General features: G+C 35.3%; 1 protein-coding gene across 6 annotated transcripts in view; it reads left to right on the top strand.

Moving 5' to 3' along the window:
* The window catches only part of TTLL7 (tubulin tyrosine ligase like 7), a 143,656-nt gene that overhangs the window by 95,067 nt on the left and 30,059 nt on the right, over positions 1 to 18,530 (top strand). For all 6 annotated transcript variants that reach the window (XM_050805770.1, XM_050805773.1, XM_050805771.1 and 3 more), the window contains 5 exons: positions 604 to 690; positions 5,416 to 5,614; positions 9,102 to 9,307; positions 10,295 to 10,429; positions 12,593 to 12,673. In XM_050805770.1, the coding sequence (XP_050661727.1) occupies positions 604 to 690; positions 5,416 to 5,614; positions 9,102 to 9,307; positions 10,295 to 10,429; positions 12,593 to 12,673 (708 nt within the window). The remainder of the gene's footprint in view (positions 1 to 603; positions 691 to 5,415; positions 5,615 to 9,101; positions 9,308 to 10,294; positions 10,430 to 12,592; positions 12,674 to 18,530) is intronic.

Below are 18,530 nucleotides of genomic sequence, written 5' to 3'. Positions count from 1 at the left end.
ACAAGAAAGGTGTTAGGGCACTTGTGACTTTTTGCCACCTTTGATGACTATAGAATGAAAACCTTTATAAAGTTCTAAAAATACGTTTGTGCAATCATTGAAATTTTGAAAGGTTTTCATTAAATAGTGCCCAGTCAGCAGATACTCACGTTAGAATGTTTCTAAGTGAAACTGTTAGTCCAATTATCAGTTTTCTGTCTGGAGGTTTAATATTATTTTACACTAATCTGTATAGAAATGATTCATAAACTTGAAATCTGGAAATTAGCTTGAACTTTCCAGAAATTTTAGTGTCCAATGAACTAGTTTATTGAATTATTATACTCTTAAGATTTTAATACTGTACTGTACTATAAAGGTACATTTGTTTATGATAATTAATACAGAATAGATTTTGGCCATATATTAATTATAATGCCAGATTTTAGTGAAAGTTTCAAGAGAATTTGCCATGACCCTTTAATATTTCTCCTTTGTTCTGAGCAGTCTTCACTAAATAATTTTGGGAATCCTTGCTCTGCATTATTTTGTGGAGATTAATCAACTTGGAAAAATTCTAGAGTCCATTAGTGATTGTAATTTTAATTAGAATATTTTTTGAAGGAGGAAGATATTTTGGATCTTCTGGAACAATGTGAAATTGATGATGAAAAGTTGATGGGAAAAACTACCAAGACTCGAGGACCAAAGGTGCAGTATATCTCTACCTTCCTTAGTTATCAAAGTAGATGCTACTAGCCCTTGATGCTTCTCACTATAAGAATGACCCGTGCTGCTTTAAAGGAACCATAAGGACTGTGTGCCCAGTGCAGGTAGAGTTTGGAAGATGATGGTATCTTACACTCAGGAGTTTTGTTTTGTTTTATTAGTTTCATTTGTCATTTTGGTTATTTTCCTGATGTCAGTGAAAATACCATGAGTCAGGGCCAAAAGGGACCCAGAGCTCGTACTCTTATTCTAAACTAAATATTAAGTTTGCCTCATACCTCTAGACAGATAATTATCAGATAAATGGGTAGCATTATAAATAAGGCAAATCATGAAATCTAGAGACCCTAATTAGGAGCCCCATCTTTTGCTGACCTAGCAACACTGATTTTGTTTTAGTTAAAATAGGTGTAATTCCTAGAAATAAGTAGAAAACTGTCATGTAGATGACATCTACATGTTCTCCCTTTTTTTTTGATACAGAATCTCACCCTCACCCAGGTTAAAGTCCAGTGGTGTGTTCATACCTCACTATAGCCTCACACTCCTGGGCTCAAGTGATCCTCTTGCCTCAGCTTCCTGAGTAGCTGGGACAACAGGCACATGCTACCATGCCTGGCTAATTTAAAAAAATTTCTTCTTCTTCTTCTTCTTTTTTTTTTTTTTTTTTTTTTTTAAGGAGATGGTGTCTCGCTGTGTTGCCAAGGCGGGTCTTGAACCCCTGGTTTCAGGCAGTCCTCCTGCCTTGGCCTACCAAAGTGCTGGGGTTATAGGCATGAGCCACTGCGTCCAGTGCTGTTCTTCTGATATATGTCAAAGTTCTTGTTAGTAGAGTAGGAAAGAGTTGAATTAGAAAAATCTTGGATTTTTTTTCATTCCATTCCATTTATATTTCAGAATTACTGTGCTATCTCTTTGTCCTTAGACGCTTCGTCTTCTGTCATATTTTCATGATTTTCCATGCTTCTGAAATGTCTTCCTACTAAAAAAAAAAAGTCATTGACTTGTTGTTTGATTAGAGTCTCCTTCCTATTTCAGCTGAACCACTGTTGCTTGTGTGAAACCTTCCCTCATTTCCCCAGTTAAGCTTAGACCTTACCTTCTCTCTTTCTCCTGCTGTTCCATAAATAACACTTTTGTGGAGCAGTTGTGACAAGTAATTATTTGCATGTTTGCCTCAGTATGAGGCTGCATGTTCCTTGAGGGCAGCAAGTAGATTTTCATATCTTTGCAACTCTAGAACCTAGCCAGTGTCCGACACACAGTAGGTTCTCAAAATCCATTAGTTCAGTTTGTTAAATATATCCATAAGAACCTCATTGGCTAGTAGAAGAGCAGACAGGTAATTAAAAAATCAGGGAGTAATGTGGGAAGTACTATAATAAAGGGAGTGTAAAGTACTACAGCAGCATAGAGAAGAAAGGGATTGGTAGCATGTGGATGGCTTCAGAAAGGTAGTGCTGTTAGAACTGGATCTTGAAAAATTAGTAGTACTCTAAGCATTAAGAGAGGTGGAAGAGGCAGGTCACGGTGGCTCATGCCTGTAATCCCAGTACTTTGGGAGGCCAAGGTGGGCGGATCACGAGGTCAAGAGATTGAGACAATCCTGGCCAACATGGTGAAACCCCATCTCTGCTAAAAATACAAAAATCAGCTGGGCATGGTGGCGTGTGCGGGAGAATCGCTTGAACCCAGGAGGTGGAGGTTGCAGTGAGCCGAGATCGTGCCACTGCCCTGTGGCCTGGCGACAGAGCGAGACTCTGTCTCACACACACAAAAAGAGGTGGAAGAACATTTAGGGTATATAGGACATTAAAGGCAAAGCTATGGAGTTATGATACTGTATAGGATGTTGTAGAAACATGAAAAGTTTGGTATGACTCAAGTGGAAGGTTCTTGGATAGTGAAATGATATGAGTGAGCCTGTTTAAGAGATAAGAGATTAGCTGGTGGAGATCTTGGATGTCAGAGACTGTTCCGAATTATGTGCTCCATATTGAGGCATTGTAGAATATGTCATTGATACCCCTTTTGGAAGAAGTATATTTTAGAGTATCTGTAAAAGTAAATACTTGCATGAGTCATGGCATTACTTTGGGAAACACTGGGAAATTTCTAAGCTTTGTATATTAATTATTGCTATTCAGCAAACCAGACATGAGATATCCTGGAGGCACAATGTTTCTGGCAGAATGGCAAATGCAGAAGCCTTGAGACAGCTTTATATTGTCTTATATTTTCCTGTGTTTCATTTATATAAGGCTTGTCATCCAAACAAAAATATAACCTCTTGGGAGGAAGAATTCACTTTGTCTGATTTGTTCAGTCCCTTTCATTCTAGGCAAGTAGTGGGAACTAACAATGTATTTGTTGAAATGAACTAGATATTTCCTGTAGTTGTTAAAGCCAGCTATATTTCAAAGTTGTTGAAGTCTGGATAATCAGTCTGAAGTAGAAGCATTTTTATAACTTTTAATTTTATGTTGTTTACCAAGGGTCCAAAGTGAGCCAAACTTCAAAGCAACTGTTCCTTTTTAGAGGGATGATATAACACACAAAACATTGATTTCCGGTGTCTTTACTGGTAGAAGTATAATTGGAGATAATCAAAGTTAAATAAAACTGGTACTTGTAGTAGGAAAAATAATAGCTTTTCACTTACTTGAGAATCTAAGAAACATTAGCTACATGAATAATATCACATAAAGTGTTAGGTTGGTGCAAAAGTAATTGCAGTAGAATATTAGCAATGTTCTTTTTATTAAGCTGGGTGATAGGCATGTGGGTGTTTATTCTTTATACATTTTTATATTTTTTATAGATGGCCTACTTCATAATAAAATTGGACATAAAAAATAAGTACTATGGTTGTGCCGTAACTCAGTGCCAGTTTACAAATTCCATTTTGTAGTTAAGACACTATTTAGAGTTTATGTTGCTGTGACTGCTAGTTAATTATTGCTTGAACAGTGTATTGGTCAAAAAGTCCCAAGTGCATATAAGACACAAAGGCTCAGCTGTACGTTTCCCCTTGTGATTCTTTATAGGGTCGAATAACTCATTATGTAGTCAAGCTCTTTAAGAACACTTAAAGCTGTTTGCTACATGAAGGAAGGCACCACTAGCAAGCCTGATTGTGCCACTGTTTCTTCTGGGTATGCTAAACTTCTGAGGAAACAACCTTCCTCTAGAATTCATATTCCCCAAGATTGTCAAAATGTTTGATGATTGTGTTACTGTTAAATGTTTTTATGCATATCTCTTTGAACATTGTCAGTACTTAGTAAATATTAGACCATCAGAAAGAGCACATACTTTTAAACACAAGTTGGTACCTTAGTGAATTAAACTACTTTCCTGCTTTGGTTATTTTTCATCCTTTGCAAAGGCTGTAAATTTAAGAAGATCATGCATTTTGGCTCACTCTGTATTCCAGGCACTTCATGAAATGCTGTTTCTCTATTTTTATTCTACACTGTTACACTAGAGGGTATACCTTCTTTCAGTGAAATCCCATGCTATCCAAGGATTTCATTATAGTGTATGCTAACATCAAAACATTTTTGTTTGATTTAACAGAGAGCAAGCAACTAGTATACAGCTGAAGGACCCTCTCCCATCAGGAATAGGAGGCATATGGTGTGTGTAATAAATAGTCTCTTAGAATGACTGAGTTATGAAACTGTCTTGTTCTTGGTTATGCACATTCTTTCTGATGTGAAACTGTCCCATGTGCCTTTCCTTCCATTCCTGCAGCTGGCATCATTGGAAACACATTGATTGGGAGGACTAGAAACGAGTGATTCTAATAGGGATAGTGACACATAATAGCATGGCATTTTCAGTCTTTACAGATTTTCCCTTCTATATTAGAGGAATTTATCCTTCCCCTGTGGAAGTTTACCCCTACTGATCTTCATATTATATTATTAATTTTTAAAATGTAGCATGGGCAATGAAAAATTATGTCACTCTATTATGGCCAGAAGCTATGTGCCAGAGTTAGGAATACTCTGAGAAAAGACATCAGTTGTTCTTGAGCAGTTTGGAAGGTGGACAGTTAACTAAAAATTCTATTTTTATAAATATCCACAGCCAGTCAGTTATGTGAGGGATACCTAACTTCTTGCTGCACATTATCTGAGTGGATAGGCTCACAGAAAATGGTTTAGTATTCTTATTCTCTTTATCCTTCTTGCCCCTCTTTCTCCTCCCACCCCCTCACACACACATAGACACACACCACACACATACACAGATGCACTTGTGTGTGCACATGCATACACATTTATAGAGTAACTCTGAATGTTAATGATGTGACAAAGGTATATCTCTAAGTCTTGATGAGTAATCTCTTATGGAATGAAGAAAAGCTGATTTTATTTCTGATTTTTATATTTTTATCTCAAATATTTTCCCTTTATTTTGTTATTCTTTGTGTATAGATACTCTGGCCCTTTAATCCAGTCATGTGGGAATAACATATTCCTCATCATGATTATATCATTTAAGAAAGAATATTTTGCAGAAACAATAATCAATACATAGCACTGTAGGCTAAGCAGCATGGCAGCAATAGTATTTGGGGGGATTCTCAACCTTCAGTAAAAAGCAGCAAGCATAGGGGGAAATTTAAAATAGTAACTAATCATATCAGTAAACCTTTTTTAAGAATTCTAACAAAATAACACATTTCCGTCTTTTTAGCCTCTGTGTTCTATGCCTGAGAGTACTGAGATAATGAAAAGACCGAAGTACTACAGCAGTGACAGCAGTTATGATAGTAGCAGCAGCTCTTCAGAATCTGATGAAAATGAAAAAGAAGAGTACCAAAATAAGAAAAGAGAAAAGCAAGTTACATATAATCTTAAACCCTCCAACCACTACAAATTTATTCAACAACCCAGTAAGTTAATTTCTTCTAATTTAGATGTTGTATAAAGAATTATGGAACTGAAATTATTAAACTCAATAAAAGGTCCTTGGGCCAAATGAACCCTGTTGTGTGTGAGAAGACCTGGATTCCATCCCCCTTCCTTCCCTAACCAGACTTGGGCACATCCCTTAATCCCTTTCAAGATCTGCAAATAGAAAATGAAAGGGCTGGATTAAGGATCTGTTCTTCTGTATTTCATCATTTTTTTTAGGTGCCAGATTTTTGCTTGGGTTTTGTAAAATGTGCCTCATGGCTGATCTGATGATTACGTGTCTCTTAAGCCAATATATTCTCTTCTCATTCAATTTCTGCCCCTCTACTCCTTTCACCCACTTTGTTTTATGCTATCACTTATTATATATATTTTTAAAAGTATGTATCTCCTTAGGCATTTGACTTGAATGTATCTGTAAGTTACATAATTGTGAAATAGTTGAAGTTTTGTTCCCTCCCGTTTTCATCACCGGTGAGTACTTAAGTCAGGGCTTATGATGCATAGGAACTACTTAGGAGAGCAGCCAACCACTGCTCCATCTCCTTCCTTTTCTGCTTCCTTTTCTCTCTATCTGTATTTCTTTTTACATTCTCTTTCTCTTCCTTTGTCACTTCTTTCATTTATTCTTCAATTCCAAATGTGCAATATTGTGTCTGTGATTTTTCTTTCATCCCCAAATGTCCAGTGTGGGATTGCTGTTTGCCTAGATTCAGTTGGAAAACCCCTTCCTGATGCTGCCTCTAGTCCAGGACTTTTCTGAACCCTTGTCTGTCATATCTCTGTTTGCCTTGTGCTCCACTGTCCTGGGGTTCCGCTGAAGGAACCAGCTCAATAATGCAGTGAACACAATTGTGAGCCCTTTTTACCCTCAGCAATGTATTTAATATGTTAACTTCCCTGATAATGTGGATATTTTAAAACTGGCCTTAAACACTTATGGCAAAATGCATGAGGAATACAGAACCAATAGATGAAGCTTTTACAGGAATGGTCTTTGTTTATATGTTATTCTTTAAAGAAACATGCTACTACTTCATATCTTTCAGGGTTTATGTCTTTGGAGGGGAATTAATGTATTGTGTTCCATTTCATTTATTTATTTACTCATTCATTTAAGAAATGTTTATTGAGCACCTGTTATACAGTTTGTAAGCTATTAATATTTGCTTCCTTTTTTCTTAAGGATTCCTTAAATACTTTCAGTGTGTCTTTGTGTAACTATGGCTCTGTGTTGGTTTCAGAAGCTCACGTTTTTATGCCTAAATTTGGCCAGTTTTTAATTCCCTTTCCTGTTAGCTGATGTGTACCTCCCTAATGGCATGAACTGATGGGAAATGAGGACAGGTTGGAGAAAAACTTGCTAACATTCTTATAGCTCTGAGATTGTTCTTTGTTCTCAGACCAATAGGTTAACAAATTGAGATCAGACAATAGTGCACTAAAATATACAGATTTTAAAAAATGTTTTTAAGTGTGAACTTTCATTTGAAATCTAGCCTAATTTAGTTACATGTCTTTTTTATTAGTTATGTTTTATTTTTATATTCATGAGGAATTGTAACAAGCCTTTTACTTTGTGTTATCTTTTCTCTTTAATCTTACACCAAGGAACATTTCAGCCACAAATCCTACTTGAGTTTTGTCTTCAGAGTGATGCTGATGATCAAGGACACAATCCAGATTATATGTAACACTTTCTCTTATATATAGTTTGAAAAATTCTAACTTATTTCAGCTTCAAAGGGATATGCAAGTTACAATGATTTTTTTGTGAATCTACCCAAACATCATTGGCATGTCTAGCTACTTAGTTATTCTGTCTGAATTTCTAGCATGTGTAGGCAAAAGAAAAAAAGGAATCTGTGATGATTCAAGACAAAGGATATTTTCTTTCTGCCCAGTGATCAGGTTGTATACAACCAAACCATTACCATAACCCCTCAAAGGGAGCAGGACTACAGTACAGTTACTAGCACATGCCTTGGGTATTTTCTTAGTATAAGTTTACTCTTGGTGCACATTAAATATGTGCAGTTCTTTGTTTAAAAAAAAAAAAGGTTGACTGGTGGTATGTTCCTCACATAGCCCTTCTGCCCTTCTCTAGAAATATAGAGGCAGTGTCATTTTGAAAAGCGGTGACAGTTTTCAGGTTCAGAAGGAAGTTAATCTTTGGAACAAAGAGAATTTAAAAAAAAATCTTTTATAGCTTTAATAAGTATACTTCTCCAAAATTTAATTTAGAAGTATATCCCTAAATATAAGGCTTATGTCGATTCCTTTTATAAAGGTTTAGTTTTTTTTTCAACAGCTAATGAAGAGAAATATTTGGGTATTCAACCTGGTTTCATGTGAATTTTACTAAATTATTTAATTAATGAAGATATATTCCCCAAGCAGATAAAGAATACAGAACAGAGGATATATAGACCATAGGAACTGAAAAATAATGAAAATATTGATAGTATTGAGTGATGATCTATTGCCCTGTGTCAGGAGTCAAAATTTATCTGGAACAGTTGGTTTTCTTTATTAGATGTTCCTAATATGCATTGGGGAAGATATTTTATGGTTTCTCTTAGATATTTTTTCTGATAACAAACCTATAGATCCATATATTTTTTTCTTCACTTAAGTCTTTTTCTATTGGAATTTAACCTACTTTAAAAAATTATTTACTCTTGTAAATTAGAATGCTCTCTGTTCAGTACTACTCTTTATAATAACCAATTCTATATTTAAATTCCATTAGGATAATCTGAATTTTGTTTTATTACTGTTTTTTTCCGTCATGGGTTCTAAATTCTGTAACTTAACCTATTTAGCCTGTCCACTTTCTATACTCCTTTCCAGCCCTCCCTATGAATCTTGCTGTAAAATATTCTATCTCTAACATATACACAGATTCTTATAAGTGGCCAGTCAAATCCCAAGGGATAGTGGATAGCATCATGGAATTATAGAAACAGGGAAGACACTGGAATTAGATAGGGTCAGGATTGAAACCCGATCTTGACCACTTTATTGCTGTATAACCTTGAAAAAGTTCTTTCTCTAAGCCTCTGAGCAATGGAGAGCCCTACTTCAGAGGGTTTCCATGAGGACTAAGATAAAAGTGTAGCACTTAGCACAATGCCTGGCTTATAGAAGGTGCTCCATAAATGTTAATTTTCCTTTCTTCTGGTTCTTTTATCTCATGTTTTGAGGATATAATGTTGAAGGATTGTTGATAGTATTATTCCCAAAAGAGCCATTTTTTATACATCAGAGGGGTTCTTCTGCAACAAGTTCACTGTTGTTGAAAAATGTATTCCAAACTCATATTCCCATGATGATGCCTATGCTTTGACATTTATTGCCACTTCACTACTAGCTGCTATAATCTTTAGTTTATATAGACTTAATATAGTAAAAAACTTGTATTAATACTGCTACTGTAGTATCCCTCTTCTCCATCACTGATAGGCTCCATAAGGCGTTCAGTCAGCTGCCCTCGGTCCATCTCTGCTCAGTCGCCTTCCAGTGGGGACACCCGCCCATTTTCTGCTCAACAAGTGATATCTGTGTCACGGCCAACTTCTGCATCTCGGTCACATTCCTTAAACCGTGCCTCCTCCTACATGAGGCATCTGCCTCACAGTAATGATGCCTGCTCTACAAACTCTCAAGTGGTAGGTCATCTGTTTTGCTCTTTCAAGTTTATAGGGAGCTCTGTACTCAGGCAAAGGGGATCAGATGAGAGGAGGACAGACTGAACCTTAGATCCTTTCCATAATTCAACTCATGACCTCTTGAAATTTGGATTATTCACCTACCTTAGCCTACAATTTAGTATGACTCTTAAAAGGTGCAGACTTCACTCTATCACAGAACTCAAAGATGAACACTGAGAATAGCATTATTTTATTTTCTGTTTGCTAATGTAGTAGGATAATATTACTGAAAATTACCTGAGTAAATGCATGGTTTTGCAGTGTATTATGCAGTCTCTCTTTAAATTTGAGGAAGTTTGGAAAATTTTACTTAATGGGACAGTTGATTCATAGGTTAAAAAATGATAAATTATCCTTGAAGCACTTAAGTACAATGTTATTTATAATGTGTTCTGTATGTTAAATTAACATTGAGTATTCCCTTGTTAGCACGAATCCCAGAGATTTGGTATTGAGAAAATAGTGAATTTAGTTTGTAAGAAGGCTACTTTTAGATGCTCAGATAGCTCCAACTACCTTCATGTAGACTAAGGATTTATTTAATTTGTTTATTTAATATGGATCGTGTTTCCAAAGGGAAGTCAGGAAATACAAGTGAATGAATTTCACTTGGTAACAATGAATTTTTTTTTCTAATCAAGAAAAATTGCCTAAGGTATATGTAGCAAATGAAACTGACCAGGAAGTCCTTTTTAAGTATTTATATTTTTATTTTAGTACTTTTAGCTAAATAAGTATAACCTTGTGGAAGTATGAAAGACACTCTTGGGATTCGTATCCATTTAATCCAAAGAATTCACAAGTGTAAAAGAAAATTTTCTTCCTTTTTCATTGTTATTGTTTTCAGTTAAAAGTGCATCATTTTTACCTAGAAATATCTTTCAGATTATACTGGCACAATGAAATAAGACCCCCTCCAAATATCTGTATTCTTTCAAATTTAAGAGTGAGTCTTTGCGGCAACTGAAAACAAAAGAACAAGAAGATGATCTAACAAGTCAGACCTTATTTGTTCTCAAGGACATGAAGATCCGGTTTCCAGGAAAGTCAGATGCAGAATCAGAACTTCTGATAGAAGATGTGAGTATCTGATGTGTCTAAAATGCCAAGGAGCTGGTACCTTTTTATTTTTTAAAAAATATTAAAATTTATTTCCTGAAGGCATTATGCTCAATGACATAGTAAATTTAATTGATGTCTTTTCAACCTCTACTAGCTTTAGAAAATACAGGGGTTTATTTTAATTGTTACAATTCACGAACAGTGAGATCAGATTATAATCAGCAGTGCAAAATATCTTTTAGTATATAGTGCTATTTTAATAAGTCTTCATCAAGTGAGAATAATTAGTGTTAAATAATTATTGTTCTTAATGATTAAGCAAATATCATGTTAAACTTGCCTCTATAAAGATTTAGAAAGAACTAATATGGAATGGGGTATGATGAAAAATGTGGGGCTGTGGCATAAAATGTCAAGAATATTTGAATGTGACACCTCGAATGTCACATTTTTGGAGTCAGAATTTTGAAATGACTTATGCGGAGCTGTGTGTTTTTCTTGTTACACACACATGTGCACCACCCAGTGGAACATTCTAAAATGCCAGAGGGCCCTAAAATTCACATTAAAATCAGTGACTTACTCCTAATTTAGAAAGAGGGTCCACGTTATTTCAGATAATTTTGGTGAAAGAGCATTTCTTCACGCAAGGTTACATTTTTTCATTCAAACATCCTTTTCATTCTTGGATAATTATTTAGTAGTAGAACCTTGTTTTTTTGGTGGGGGCACATATATTTTATAAATATATTAAAAATATATTTTGGACCTTTTTTATAAATATAATTTTATAAATTATATACATAAAATGTATGTATTTTTTTCCCAGAGGAGAAGGCACCATCTAGTGGCCAGTTATAGGATAAAAACTACAGCCATGCACTTGGACTTTTCGTTTTTTAGCATTTACTTTAGACCCGTCTAAAACAAGTGTATAGAAACAAAAAGCAAACAAACAACAGTAAAAGAGACTTTCTTGCTGAAAAATACCCATAATTGCAATTTATATTATGTACTGATGACAGAGTCATAAGCAAAGCCCCTAATTAATATTTTGTTGATATATATTTTTAAAAAGTGAAAATGGTAACTTGTTTGCAAGCTAGGTGCTACTTAGTTACATCAAAGGAAATGAAGGAAAGCATTGGATGTTAAGGATTATGCTAGGTATGCTTTTATTTACCTATGTCATCTTATTTGATAAAGTTATTTTCTACATATAGCCAATGACTTTGTAGCACTTTATTTTATGTATTTCTTAGAGATATTAGTTATATCCCATCTTTTTTAATCAGGTAGAAGAAAATTAAACAGAGAGTAAAACTAATATTTGTGACTATCGTGATTGTTCTATAAAGAATGTATATAGGCTTATATAATTAATAAAATATAATTAATTATATCAGACATCAAATTGTTTACTATATGTTCACTATGTGTGAACATTTTAATCTGTTTATTACAGTATATATTACAAGACTATATATTCAGAAGTTTTGCAGACTTGCACAAAAAACAAAACAAAGTAGTAGAATTCTCATTTTATATAGGCTGCCTTCTAATGCATTATTCAATATTTTATTACTATGAATGATGTCATAAATCAGCCTCTAACATACAAATGAAAAATCTGTGTCTTGGATTTCTTGCCAAATCTTATGTTTCTGAAGGTATTTGACTTTCATTCATTGGAGATTGTTTTTTGTTTTTGAGACAGAGTCTCACTCTGTTGCCCAGGCTGGAGTGCAGTAGTATAATGTCAGTTCACTGCAACCTCCACCTCCTGGATTCAAGTGATTCTTGTGCCTCAGCCACTCAAATAGCTGGGATTACAGGCATGCACCACCATGCTCAGCTAATTTTTATACTTTAGTAGAGATGGGGTTTTGCCATATTGGCCAGGCTGGTCTTGACCTCCTGGCCTCAAGTGATCTGCCTGTCTCGGCCTCCCAAAGTGCTGGGATTACAGGTGTGAGCCACAGAGATTGTATTCTTAATGCAACTAGAATAGAAAGCTTTGGACGTAGATGGCTTAATTTGTGTTAGAAATCTTTGCACATGTCTTTTTACGAAAGTTGGCATTATTTGTTGCAAGTAATATTGTAGTGCTTTCATTACACAAATTAATTTAAAAAATGGGTTTCAACCTGTAAATTTCTTAATGTTCATCCTTCCAAACAGATCATCGATAACTGGAAGTATCATAAAACCAAAGTAGCTTCATATTGGCTCATAAAATTGGACTCTGTAAAACAACGAAAAGTGAGTAATGCTCAAAAACAGTTTTTTTCTCTTGGATTATGTATTAAGCTAGGATCATTAAGCCAAATTCATAGGCAGACTTTATATTTGCTCATTTGTTTACTCATTTCTTCAACAAATACTTATTAAGTATCTATTATGGGTCAGGCACTCTTCTAGGTTCTGAGGATACAAAAGTGAATTGTAAAAAATCCATGCTTTCATAGAACTTACATTCTAGTTAAGATGTCTAATAATAAATAAATATGTAATAGAATGTAAGGTAGTACAGTCAGCCTTCTATGTCTGTGGCTTTCACATCCGTGGATGCAACCAACCAGGGATTGAACATGTTTGGAAAAAAAAGGATGGCTGTGTCTGTACTGAACATGTACAGACCTTTTTTCTTTTGTCATTATTCCTAAACAATACAACAGTGTAACAACTATTTACATAACATTTACATTGTATTAGATATTATAAGTAATTATAAGTAATCTAGAGATGATTTAAAATATACAGGAGAATGTGCATAGGTTATATGCAAATATTCCACCATTTTATATCATGTACTTGAGCATCCATGTATTTTGCTGTCTGGGGGTGGGGGGTCCTGAAGCCAATCCTCACAGGTGCAGAGGGATGACTGTACTAAGTACTATGAAGAAAAATAAATTGACATAAAAAATAGAAGGTAGTATTTGAGCAGAGACTTAAGTGAGAATCATGCTATACAGATCTCTGCAGAGACAATGTTTCAGGCAGAGGGAAGAACAAATATAGAGATGCTGAGGTAGAAATTAGTTTGATGGGTATATGAAGCAGAGCAAGGCACCATTTTATTTATATATTCATAAGATAGTCTGTTTTAGCTGGAAAAGAGTGAGTGATGGGGTCTTGGTAAGAGATAAGGTTGGACAGATAGGGAGGGCCTAGGTCACAACTTTATAGGCTATAGAAAGATACTGGGTTTTATTCCAGTTGATGAGGAACCACTGGAAAATTTGAGTAGAGAAGTTACATAGCCTGTTTGAATTTAAGAGAATCACGAGAACTACTTGTGGAGAATAGAACTGGAGGAGCGGGAATTTGGCAGAATAGAAGTAGGGACCAGCTAGAAGGTTGTTAGGGTAACTGAGGCAAGAGCTAATGGGTGCTTAGCTAGGGTGGTAACTGAATGGATGGATGCTGGAGAAAGAGGGGGAGGGTTTTGCTGTTTCTGTTGTTTCATTTTATTTTGACTATGTTGATGTTGATATATTGATTGGACATCCAAGTAAAAATGTTGAGTGTATAGTTGTATAAGAGTTTTGAGTTTAGGGCTAAGATTGTGTATGGTGAACAAAAATTTAGGAGTCTCTAAGGTATTTAAGGTGTCAGCTAGATGAAACTACCTCGAGTTTCAAGGACTAAGGCCTGGGCCACTCCTACATGTAGAAATCAGAGAGATGGGGAGAATCTACCAAAGAGGACTGAGAAGGAACAGCCAGTAAGATGTGAAGAAACCATGAGAACTGGGTGTCCTTGAAGTCAAGTAAAGAAATTATTTTAAGGACAGAGTAATCAATTGTGTCACGTGTTGCTGACAGAGGTTGTAAGCTGAGCATTGAGAACTGACTGTAATTTTTGGTAATGTGGATGTTAGTGATGACCCTAATCATAAATTTAGCGGGGTGGTGGGGAGTAAAACTTGGAATATGTACAAGAAGAAGAAAAGTGGAGAGCAAAACACCACAGTTACTACAGGCACTTTTTCAAGGAATTTTGCTATAGAGGGGAATGGGAAATGTGGTGGTGGTAGATGGAGAGGAATGTGGGCCAACAAGGATTTTTTTTTTGTTTTTTTTTTTTAAGATGAAGGTATTTTTAGTTTGTATGATGATGAGAACGATTTAGAAGAGAGGAATGGCACAGGAAAGAGAGGTGATAAAAAGTTCTTGAGTAAGTAAGCTGTGAGAGGGGGAGGATTTTCCTAATCAAGAGCATTTATTCTAACACGAGGGAAGGCAGGTGCATGGGAATGTGGTGGGAAGACAGGACAGTTTTCTTCTGGTGGGGAGGGCTTCTGGAGATTTGGGGAGAGAGTATAAGGTACATAATAGCTGTCTTGGAGAGTGGAAGAGTGGAGTGGCCAGCACGGTGAAGGGCCCATCAACTGCACTGTAATACTGTTTTCTGGGAGATAGGCTATTTTAGTAGCAGAGTAAAGTTGTTGAATTCCTTCAATAATACAAACTATCATTTGCCCTTTCTCAGAATTATCATGAGTAAGCTGAAACTTGATGCTGATTACATGATGACTCTTAAATTATATACTTTTATCTGAGTAAGCTGAACTCACTGTTGCACATTATCTCATTCAACAAATACTTGCTTAGTGTCCTGCCATGTGCCACGTAGAGTACACTGTTGAGGAGGGTATAGTAAAGCTGGTGACAGAAGCAGATTGCAAAACACATGGGAAGCCCTGAATATGTTTTCAGGTCGCTGACTTTGGTTTCCATTAGTGGAGATACGGACTTTTTATTCGAATTGGAACCCTGAATTTCCTTAAGTCCGTAAAAGTTTTGTAATCTAGAAGAGAGAGAAGTGTGGGTAAGTTGCTAATTTAAAAAAATAGTACGATATTAATAATACAGGATAAATGTGGCATTTCAAACCAATAGAGAAAAGATGGTTTTTCCACTCAGTGGTACAGAAGCAACTATCTATTTGTAAGAAAATTAAGTTGGAGCCTTAATTCTCACCATATAAAAACAAACTTCATATAATTGCAGTTTTCTATGTAAAAAAGAAAATATTAAAGATTTGGAAGAAAATACAGAAGGATAAGTTTATAATCTTAGAGTGGGAAAACATCTTAAGAAAATACCTAAAACCTAGAAGGCTTAAATTAAAAGATCAACAGATTTGATTACATAAAATCTTATGAAAGGTAAAAAATATCTTAAAAGGCAGAAGTTGTGAGGGCAATTGGGTGGGGGATAGAGGAGGAGTTTGAGGAGGACAGATAAGTGTAGCACATAAAATGAAAAGTAACACTAGTGAACCAATACCTTCTGCAAATCAATCAGCAAAAGAAACTTGCCTATAAGTATTGACACATAAAATGGCAAAGCATATAAAAAGACCATTAAAAGACAACGTATGGATTTCACATAGCCATTTAACACGTAAATAGATCCTTGACCTTACTAATGAAGAAGAAAAAGCAAGTAAAAAACATCATATGGGCCAAAATTAATAAGACACATGATATCCGGTGATGGAAATAGTATGAGTAAAAGGGCCTTTGCTATACTATTAGAGAGAAAGAGAGTACATTGGTACAAGTCTTTAGAAAAATAATTTGTAATATCTATTAAAATGACATGTTCATAATCTTTATAAGTCAGCAAAACCACTTCCAGCATTCCATCCTACAGAATAATTGCCTGAATGTATAAAATATTTTTTTTGTACATGAGCATTCATCACAGTGATAAGGCATCTCCATGGAAAGGGCTTGTGAAGTAACAGTGTTGTGCGTTTGTTTTGTGTTGAGGTAGGAATAAGGGAAAGAGGCAGAGAGTGTCTCTCCCTGACCCCAGGACCTTGCTTCGGCTGTCCTTGCTAAGTAGAATCCCTTCTTTACAATCTCACACACCACATATTTTGAAGATCCAGCTCCATCTCCTTCACAAAGCATCTGGAGTCCCCTACAACCAGGTATCTTTCCCTACTTCAATCTTCATGGCACTTTGTATTCAGTTAACTTATGATCTCCCTTGAGAAATTTATGGATAATTTTTCCATAACTCTAAAAAGCCAGAGGATGGGTCTCATTTAATAGTTACCTTCAGGGGGCTTTCTGTCAATTTTTGTTAAGTTGATTCCATTCTAGACTTTTAATTCTAGACTCAATACCAAGGTAGCTGCTTCTTTCCGTGGCCATCTTTCCTTACTAGTTAGTGATATGTTTATTTGAACAGGAATTAAGAAGACAGTGCTATTCTGTTTGATACATGTGATGTGAGAAGGCCTGATAAACATTGATGGGATGATTAAATGATATATGTGAATAATAATATTTGTGAATTGGAAGAAACAATTTCAATAGGGTTGTTATGCTCAATTGACTTTCTACATTTAGAGGAAAAATAAATGCTTGTTTATAAATTTACTACTGAGTACATATACCAGTGTATCTACTTCTTTGATACTGATTTACTCTAAGAATGTAGGAGTGAACTATTTTTATGTAATCTTTTCTTCCAGTTCTCAGAGGTACAACCACCTTTAAGTATTAATCATACACTGTTATGTGGAGGGAGTGGAAGCACTAATGTGAGGGGAGGAGCTTTATTACCATTTTTGTACCCTGCTAGTCTTTTTTTTATAGCTTCTTTGTGGCTTCTTCCTTTGGTATAAATCAAAGGTATTGGGTTTCCCTTGTGCTTGCAGAAGGTAACGATGTATTCTGTCTTCAGTAAAAGCTTGTTAAAGTCCCACAGTTTGCACTACCCAAACGTTTACTGTCATTCTTCTACATAGATAATTTAATAGACAATTATATTTTTGGCAGAAAAATTCGTATCTTGAATTTTGGCCCTTAAAAGAACAGAAAGGGCTGATCTTAACTAGAGCAAGTTTATCTTGCAAAGATGCCCAATTTTACGGAGCCCTGAAAGTCGCTGAGGAATGCTACTCCCAGGCTGTGAAAACAAGTGGAAGCCTAGGATTTAAACAGGTGCAACTTGTTTGTAGCAATTTTTCTTGCTATTCTCATGATTATTGGGGCTCCTTTTCTTCCTTCAACAATTTTATTCTTTAAGAGGCTTTCCCAAAACAGGCTCAAATTTCTCAGATATGTAGTGAAAGGTGAGGCACGTCTGGGAAAATAAGCAGAGGACAACTTTCAGCAGCTTTCATTCTGTGATGATTCCCCTTATTCAGGTAATTTAAGACCCCTTACCCATGAGTAACTATTTTAATATAAGGAGCTTTATATTAAAACTTTACTATAATGTTTTGTAAAACTTTCCATTTTTATAAAGTTAACCCTGCCAAAATTTATAGGTTCTTTTATTTATATTCACAAAAAGAAGCCTAACAAATATACATATCATGAATACAAATCATCAAGCCAGCCAGCAGTGCAAACCAGCCAGCAACAGAGGTATTGAACTCTCGTGTAAACAGATTCTCATTGGGATTTTTTTTTAAAAAGGTTTGTCTACTTAATAAGTAGCATTAGAATTAATTACGTGAAATACTTAAAATTTACCCCAGACAGGAATAAGAGTAAAATATAGAGGTAATTTTGGAAATGATCATTGGAACAAATTTAAATGTGTTTAGCTGACTTATTTATATACATATATTTAATATATAATTTTTTTCTCTACCTCTTCCCTACCTGAAGTTTATTTCAGATAAAATCAGAGGTAAAGTGACCAGACAGCAACTGACTGAAATATTTTTTTTGCCTGACAATATAAGAGCTAATATAATAATGAGTCAAAGTGCATTGAAAAAATACTTTATATGGTGAAATTAGAGAGGCAAAAGCATGTAATAGAAAGAGTTACTAGATGTCTTTTCATTACATGAAATTGTAGTGGACATCTCATGAGGCAGTATGGACTTGAGTTCAGTATTGCCTATGGCCTTTAACTTGGACAGGTGACTTCTCAGAACTTCTCTGAGGTTTACAACGTTAAGTATTGAAGGGTCCTTGTGATAAAGCGAGACATCATAAGGGAATGTACTCTAGACTTAGAAGGGGTACAATGCAGGCTGAAATGTTTTCTTTTCTACTAAGATTCCCCATGTCAGACTGTTTCTCTGATGTATTTTATTTTACTAAGAATTCTTCATATGGGGTATTCTTTTGTAT

Source organism: Macaca thibetana, chromosome 1 (assembly GCF_024542745.1).
Source record: "Macaca thibetana thibetana isolate TM-01 chromosome 1, ASM2454274v1, whole genome shotgun sequence".
Lineage (NCBI taxonomy): Eukaryota > Metazoa > Chordata > Mammalia > Primates > Cercopithecidae > Macaca > Macaca thibetana.
This window is presented reverse-complemented; position numbering and strand designations above follow the sequence as displayed.